An 8,965-nucleotide genomic window follows, 5' to 3' on the forward strand; every position below is an offset into this window, starting at 1 on the left:
TGTTTATTATTTATTGTATTTGTTACTATATTTAATTATTATTTACGGAACTAACATCTTCTCTATTTTTCCAAATAACTATTAGTAAACAAGTAGTTTCTGAGTGGGAGTTCCCAGACACCAACCACTTCTGACCATTATGACATCCTATGTCAACAATAAACAGGAGTTGATTTTCTTTGTTTGTTTGTTTTTTTCCCAGAAAAACTCAGCCTGTTATGGCTCAGGAGGTATCCCGAATGCAAAACAGGCCACTATTGCCCAGTCTTAGAAGACAATACCACTGACTGACCCTTATAAAGCAAATTTCCCAGCTGCTTCTCCCCATTGACTTGTGCAATGAACGACACACGGAGGTACAAATTCTGCACCCACAAAAGCCACACTTTCTCCTCCGATGTTTGATGCCCAGATTTGTGAAAGTCTTTAAAACAGTGAGCTCAAGTTCAATTCATGGGATACAAAAAAAAAAAAAGAAAGAAAAAAATTCACTTGAAAGCTGTTATTTTAAATGACCCAGAAACACTCTACCTGCAGTATTGCCAGTCTTTTGCTTTTTCCTACACAGCTCATCTTCTTCCGAAATGCTGAGGGCTGGTTTCCGCTTTTTGACACCTAAGAAGCAAGCGAGAGGTGATGTTACTTCTTTTGTACCACTTGAGCTACAACAACAAGCGAGGTACACCAAAAATAAGCGACCCCGACGTATCTTCAAACGGACTTACTGACTGCGCTCCTTTTCTGCTCGTTTTTGTTCTGATCGTAATGGATCCAGTCACCTGGCAAACATTTTTGAAAAGAAACAAAAGGTGAGGTAGGAATTCCCATTGCTATACCCTACACCCAACAGTTCTTGGGCACAAAACCAAGCTGCTGGGTGGATTCCAGCTGCTGAGCTAAGATTTTATAAAATGAGGTGATTTTTCCCCTTTCATCTAAGGTGCTGCAGCACACCATTTATAATATGCAACAGAGATTTCCTGTTATTATTCCCAGTAAGTCAAACCAAAGCGGAACATCACGAGGGATTCTGCAGGTTACTGCAACACCCACCACACGACCTCCCGGAGCTCTTCTCTTTGGGTTTTACCACTTCCAGCTCCAAAACTCATTATTTTAACAGCATGAGTTCAGGTGCATCTAGGGGCTGAATTATACCCCAGCTCCTGCATCTTTTCAGGATGATGCCCATGTGAAACTCATGAACGATGATTTATTTTCAGTAGAAAACATATGGATGGTCCAGATGCCCAAAGAAAACGACTCCCAGCAGGCTGGCAACACAGATTAATTCAAGAATGGGTGGGTCTAAATTTGAGTAGAACAAAATTTGCAATAGTTCAAAATAAGGATGCAATGTAAGAAAGGCAGTGAAATGCAAAAGAACTAGAAACAAATTGTTTTGTTTTCTACCTTTTAAGTGTGAGGAACGGAGTATGTGCCTGCTCTACATTATAGAAGTATAAAAATATTTATAATATATTTGTAGTAGCAATATTAATTTTTTTCTGGTTAATTCAGAAAGGAAAGTTAGCATTTCCCTAACTGTTGGTAAATGATATTTAATTGTTGGTTTAATGCTATTCGCATTCAGCGTGTTCTGTTTCGTTTCTTATTGTGGAAGTCTACAGTGACTAACACCAAAAAGTTTAATCTGATGTCTCATCAGATTTAAACTCGCCATGGGAAGAGCAAAGACTCACTCTCTCGTAGTTTTGCTTTCCATACGGTTGCATCGGACTCCAGCTCAACCAAAGACAAGGTGAAGTCGTCGGGTTTTTCCAAATAAACTTCAATGTAACTTTTTAGTTTCAAGAGAGATCCATCAACAAATTCAATTTCCTATACAATGTAAATATGTTAAAAATAAATATTTATCCAAATAAACTAAAGAGGCAGTGTTTGGCTGTTGGCACTGAGCTGAGCCCAACTCCCAAGAGTTTTACTGTTGACTTTAGCGTCTGATTTCATCCCAAAATTTTAGGGCTCTAAGAGGCAAATGCTTTCTGCAGCAATGGCAAACAAATGTGAAAAATGCACTTAACACCAGTGCAGGAACATAAAGGAAAAGCCATTTTGTGCCACGTTTCTGATGGAGCTGCACTGCAGGAGGTGAGGGGTGTGTAAGGGACCTACCTCAGGAGTTACTTCAGCTTCTGGCTCACAAACTAATCGATACCTCTTTCCGTTCTGAAGTAATTTTTGGCATACAGGGGGCTTGTCAATTTTAATGAATTTCTTATTTGAATGTTTTACGGCTCTTGAGATATCCTAAAATTTAAAAATACAATTTAAAGGTTACTCATCTCAGGAAAGGAATTAACGTTTAAAACTTGTGCTAACGTGGCTCCTTGGGCTTTTCTCTGTCCCCAGCTCTATGTCATGGCTGTGACCTGTTCCACAGGGCAAACCTTACAGAAGCCCGTGTACAAACACCATCCTCAAAAAACATCAAATAAACTTCTTCAGCTATAGTGCTACACAGGTAAAATTAGATAGAAGAGGTCTGCAACTTGAATAAAAGGAAGGTTACTTATTGGTGTCCTCTCCTAGTGTTTCCCTAAACAGGGAAAATGGGTGAGAGGACAAGACACCCTTTCAGGTATAAAAACTGACCTCCATGGATTTTTGGTAGCAAACAGGTTTTCGGTATATTTTTTATCTATAGCAGCTTGTGAGTGAGCAGCTGCTGAAGTATCATATCCTAACATGGCAGACCTTTTTGGTATGGAAGCCTCATTTATATATATACATATATACACACACATAATTTTATATCTATCTATCTATCTATCTATCTATTATTGATGCATACAAACACTGGGGCGAGAGAAGAGCACCTCTTCACCATCCTCCATGTGTCCCAGGTTGCCCAGAGAAGCTGTGGATACCCCATCCCTGGAGGGGTTCAAGGCCAGGCTGGATGAGGCTTTGAGCAACCTGGGCTAGTGGGAGGTGTCCCTGCCCGTGGCGGGTGGTTGGAACTCAATGAGCTTTAAGGTCCCCTCCAACCCAAACCATTCTGTGATTCTATGCAGCACCCCCATAACCAGCCCCACAGGCAATTCTACGTCACACCACCACACACCCCAGAGGCGAGACATACCTTTATAAAGGAGTCATTGTTTGTAGCCACGTAGACCCGAAAGGATAAGGAGGGATGCTCATCGACAACTTTGTAGAGGATGACAGCACCGTGGTACTGCACTGGCTCCTGGCTCTGGATGAGCGGTCCCACTGGCGAGAGCGAGCTCACCAGCCACTTCACGTGTGACGCTGAGTACTCGGCGGAGGGTTCAATGGCTGCACCCTCGCCTTTGATGTGCAAAACCCTGAAGGCCATGCCAGCACCATGATCTGCAGGGACACATGGATGGCTCAGCACCTCCGGTGCCAGGGAACCATCAGCATCCCACACCCACTGGCCGGCACTCACCGCCGAGGCAGAGGGAGTGGGGAAACTGGATGGAGGTGAGAGCGGAGGTCGCGTCACAGCGCACATCGAAGAGGGGGCCGCCCACGATCCATGGCTTTTCCACCAGGTTGGCGTATTTGCTCCAGGATAAGAGAGAATATGTGATTTTGACGGCTCCTGTGACTTCAAAAATCAAGCCCGTGAGGCTGCACTGGTAACTGCCCTCCACGTCCAGCCGTACCCTGCACGGGCAAGAGCGACCCAGTTAGTTTAGTTTCCACCACCTGGCAAACACCATAAAAATGTGGTTTGCAAGGGATAACGGAGAAACTCCCTCCCCAACAAGCACAGAGAACTTTATCTGAATAACACAGAAGCCACAACCATTTTTTTTCTCCAGTCTCTATGCTTAAACCGTCACTGGAGTGTTAAAAACTGGCTGGGAAGACACAACAAGCAGATGCAAAATAGCTGTAATGAACATTTTGCATAACGTTCCCTGCAAACAAAGCAGCTGCTCTTATATGAAGGGCTCAGTCCAGCTCCCATCAATGTCAGAGCTGACACTGTACACAGACGACACCAACATCACACGCTGACAACAACTTCCAAGCCAGAGAGAGGGAGAACAAGGATGGCATGCATAAAAAAATGCAAGGCAAATGAGGAAGATGAGTATTCCTGTGAAGCTGTGCAACACTCCTCATGTGTGTCTAGTCTAAAACAAGCATGTAAAAATGTGCCTCATGTTAATGACTGCGGCAAGACAAGGCAGGCAGGAAGCCATCCTAAGAGCTTTCCTGGACCAGGATCTGGAGGCAGCAAGGGCAGCTGCTCTGAAGTGTTTATTTTTAAGGATTTAGGGACATCTTCCAGTATAACTCCAAATGTGTTTGTGCAGCAAATTAGTCTTTTTCCCACCTAAACCAAAAAGGGAAGCCTCTTGACGAGAACAATGTAAGTATATACCCATTATATTAAAAAAATCCATACACATATTGTCCTCCAGCAAGCCTCCTAGGGGTCACTTGCTCCTTGTGGTCCTATAAAGAGATTTTAAAAAAAATTTTAAAAATTTAAAATTTAAAAAAGGTGATGAGAGAGCAGAATTACAATTTGCAAATTATCTCATGCAAAATACGTGGGTTGGGTTTTTTTATAAACGTACATTTTCGTTTCTGCAATGCTCACAGGGTGGCAGACAGTTCACTCCTAGTGAGGAAACAGGAAGATCAACTCATTAAAAGCAAAGTAAATAAACATGCAGGAAAAAAAAACAAAACACAGCCCTCAAGAGATCCATTACTACCTGAGTCATTGCAGCACAGCAGTGATTCCTTCTCCTCCTGCTCCTCATCTACAAAAAAAAAAAAGTTTGCAGAGAACACCTCAGCCTCCAGCGGGTTTCTGCTCCCACATTCAGCAAGGACAACCCACCGATTTAATTTGCTTACATTCATCAAAACCTATGGAGAATATTCCTAAAACAAAGTTCTTGCACGTGAACTTGCATGCCCACACGCGCAGGCTTTGCACAGCGTGGGGATGAAGCTGAACGTCAGGATACAACTTTTGTCAAAAGCTCCTCACTTACCCAAACTACTGGAAATTTTCACAGGGGTCAAAAAAAGATTCAGATCCCCAGGACGAGTCTTGTCGTGCCAAGTACAAAGTCCAACCACCTGGCACTGAAGCTGGCAATGGTGAGCAGGTAACCCCACTATTTGCAGTGGATTTGTCCCTAAAATTATTTAAAAGCACCTGAATCCTCCTTACTAATCCCCAACCCAGCAGAAAGCAAGCAGAGCTGACACACAGGGCCAAAGCTTTTAGCCCAAAGGCTGGATTTTGCAGAAACCAAGTGGCAGAGCTGTTCTGACACAGCACGGGGACACGGACACTGTGCCACTCCCTCCCATACCCCAATCCACCAGCACCCCTCGTGCGGGCTGTCCCCAAGTCACCCTGAGCCACCAAAACCCTCCTGGGGCGAGGAGATGTGGGAGAGGCAGAGAATGTCTTGCTACAGTGAACAGCCTGGAAAACATCAGACAAACACCCGCTGGTGTGTTGGCTCCCATCCTGTGGTGATGCTATTTTGGTCCCTGAGCTGCAGCTGGGGCACTGGCGGGTGCCTCAGCTCCGTCCAGCATGTCCCCATGCCTGGTTCCATTTGCAAACAGAGGCACAAGAATGCACCGTGCATGCACCCCACTGCCCCCCCATTCCTGGGGACACTCTCCAGCAAAACATTTTACCAAAAGACGCAGAGGTGATGGCACTGCTGGCCCTTAATCACGCCCTTAATCGGTCTCTTGCCATCACGTATCGTTACCCCCGCCCATCCCTGATCCGCGCTGGCTTCTTCACGCCTTGCAAGGCAGATACAAGGAACAAACAAGCCCACTCACCCGACCTTCTTCCATCCGACTCCTCTGCATCTGATGAGAAATAAAAGCTTTGTAATTATTTCACTAAAGACTATCAATCTCACACAAAACCAGAATAAACTACTGGTGGTGTAAGCCGTGTAAGCGCAAATCCGCAGGCTTTTCATCAACAGCAAACACTTCCTTTAATTCTTTTCCTGTCCATCCTGTTTTGCCACTTTTGCTGCCAACTTTTCAGCAGATTTATAGCCTCTTGGTGTTTGGACAACTACTATGGTGTAAAATACCTGCGGGTATTGTGTCTATGAGGCTAAAGCAACATTAACCGCCGCTCCTCTATTATTGCTCTGCTCAAAACTGAGCAGCTAGGAAATCGTTTGCACACAGAAGCATCATTCAGCTTTTCAGCATGCAGTCACTGAATTAAGTCTTAGACACTAACCCTGAGGCTATACCCACAAAAAGCAGCTGGTTGAAATCACATGTACATTTTGAAAAGGGAGAAAATACATAAATGGCAGCACGATGCTCACCTGACCCCTCTTCCGAGCTGCTGCTGGAGCTCTTTTCAGAACCATCCTCTCCTTAACAAAATGACACTGTGTTAGGCACAGGCAGGATGAAACAAAGCAATGCCACAGAGAAATAAAATAATCCATCCAGAAGTTTAAATATATCAAGTTGGTCAGCACATTAGATAATACAACAAAGTAGAAGAAAACTTGGGCAGAGAGGAGCATCAGAGCATCAAATCCCAGCATCAGGGGAACCGTAGGGGTCAGCCAGGCCCTTCTAAAGGGTACGTGTGATGCTCAAGATGCTTCATTTTAATGTTTCATACAACCTGAGACTATTTTGGTGCTTCACCCACAGCACATCCTAGTTCACCCAGTCGAATTATGGTTTTCTGTGGTATGCACATGAGGTGGGAGAAGCACTGGTGGGAGCCGCTGTGTCCCACCAGCAACATGACTCATGAGGATGCACCATACGCGTGTGGCTTTAATAAATTATTCTGTCAAACATCAGTTGAAGAGAAACCAGTATGGCAAAGCAAGTGACTTGAGGAGTCGCTGCACCGTGGTTTTATCCCATTGAGGGGAAATGAGGGGTGCGAGCCAGGCCAGCCCGCAGCGGGGAAAGCCCCCAGCCAGGCGTGCACTCACCCGCTGGGTGCTCCTCGGCCGAGCTCTCTCCTTCCGCACCACCGGCTGCCACCTCTGCAAGAGAAAAGCAGGCAGGGGGATATAAGCTTGAAAGAGATTTAATTCTTCTCTTTGCATTTTTGTACTCTGCAGGTCAGAGGAAGGGAATAAATAGCAAAGGAATATAAAGTTTAAAAATCAGTATAAAAAAATCAAAATTCTTATCCCTTTAAAGTAAGGCATGACACCACATCTTTTAAAGCCAGTAGTTCTACAATTGTCATTTCCATTCCGAAGGACGGGCATTTCTCATAACAAACCCATTTGAAGCACTGTACTTCGGAAGATTACTGTACCTTTTTCATCTGAAGAGAGGGACTCGGCTCCGCTGGAAGAAAAAAACAATACGTGAGCAGATCCATCGGTCCTTTGCTGCATCTCTGCACAGGCATTTACCCACCTCCCTGCCCGCCAGTATCGCTCCTGGATGTTGCCAGGGAAAGGGGGGCCATAAGGGAATTTAGCACTGGGGGGTTAGGGATTAAAAATTAATTTTCTTTAGCATCCCCCACGGCCCTGGCTCTCACCCTTGCCGTGCCAGGGACACTGGGCTCTGCAGCACATTTCCCACCAGCACAAGTGCTCAGTCCCAACCCCTTTTGCAAAGCGCCCGGACTTTGTGCACCAGGCACCCGTTGGTTTTTGGTAGCAATCCAACCGATCTTCTCCAGCAAGGCACGAAGTTCTGATAAACACTGTGGCTCAGAGGTGGCAGATGACTCCAATGGACCCTGTCACACATTTGCGGCCCGTGGCAAATTCAGACCAACCTTCAGTCAACCTTGCTCTTGGAAAGGGGAAATGTGCTGGTTTTATCATTTACGGCTAAAGATCAGGTCTGGAAACTTTTCCAGGGAGCTCCACAAACCTCCACAATGTCCTTCCTGCCACTCCACCGAATAACCACCACAAAAGCTGCTGCTGAGGAAGGGAATTGCCCTGGGCACAGTTACAGTAAACCAGCAGGTGACATCCAGCAAATATCCCAGCCCCTGCCCTGCCAGCGGGGAACGGCAGCCCTACGCCCTGCGGGCCGGGGGCTCCACCCCCTCCCTCTTTGGAGACAGGCGAGGGATTCCAGTGCCGCCCCAGCAATGCTGAGGGATGCTGGTGGTGGTGAAGGCAAGCCGTGGCAGATGCTCAGCTCTGGAGGCTGATTTTGACCTTCCCAGGCTACCACCGTGCATCCACAGCCCATCCGTGCCAGGCCTCCGCTCCCCCGGTGTGGGGGGGCATCACCACGGAGGTCAGAGCCTCAGCCACCACCATGCTGGGAGGGCTCAGATATAAAATTAAAAAATAAAAAATAAATACGTGGCAATGGCAGAGGCAGGGAAATAAACCCCCAAGGCTAAGGCTGAGGCATTAGGTGAAGCAATACAAGCAGGGGGGTCCTGGCGAGTAGGGGGCTGCGTGCGATGCTCCCGCACAGCCTGGAGCTGTAAGAGTTCATCGGTCAAGGGCAGGGAAAATTGTGCTGTGGTCAGCACAGGAAAAACTGGGCAAGGGTTTTGCCACAGGCATGAATGGGAAATTACACAACGGGGTTTGTGCTTCCAAACTGTATATTAAAAAAAAAAAAAAAATTACATCCTATCTGCAAGATTTGGACAAAGCCTGGATATACCCCAGGGACAGACAGCGCCTGAGCCAAATGCTGTTTGTGCAACCCTTCCACCAAGTGCTGGCTTGCTAAATAAGCTGTGCCTGCAGCCCAGCTGCATTTCCCTCCTCCTAGGCTCAAAATCACACTCGGGAGAAGCAGGGAGGGGAAAAAAAAAAAAAAAACAAAACAAACACAAAAACAACCCAGCCCTATTCAGTATAAGAAATGATTGCCCACAATTAATTACAAGAGGGAAGAAAGGCATTGCCACCTGCACCCCCAGCCCCCTCCGAAGCAAAACCGAAGTGGGGGGAAGTGTTCGTTTTACAGCTGTTTCTCTTATTCCAGC

At 46.0% G+C, this 8,965-nt stretch overlaps 1 protein-coding gene across 1 annotated transcript; it reads right to left on the bottom strand.

Annotated features, from left to right (window-relative positions):
• Nucleotides 1–531: 531 nt before the first annotated feature.
• Nucleotides 532–7,025, bottom strand: CARD8 (caspase recruitment domain family, member 8; the record flags this gene model as incomplete). The annotated part of the gene is made up of 12 exons (XM_010083092.1): nt 532–615; nt 726–779; nt 1,704–1,842; nt 2,137–2,271; nt 3,107–3,357; nt 3,437–3,657; nt 4,409–4,458; nt 4,584–4,627; nt 4,722–4,772; nt 5,827–5,856; nt 6,339–6,389; nt 6,972–7,025. Coding segments are annotated over 12 exons (1,164 nt in total), but the record flags the coding sequence as incomplete, so codon positions are not given.
• Nucleotides 7,026–8,965: the final 1,940 nt, after the last annotated feature.

Source organism: Pterocles gutturalis, unplaced genomic scaffold (assembly GCF_000699245.1).
Source record: "Pterocles gutturalis isolate BGI_N339 unplaced genomic scaffold, ASM69924v1 scaffold19700, whole genome shotgun sequence".
Classification (NCBI taxonomy): domain Eukaryota; kingdom Metazoa; phylum Chordata; class Aves; order Pterocliformes; family Pteroclidae; genus Pterocles; species Pterocles gutturalis.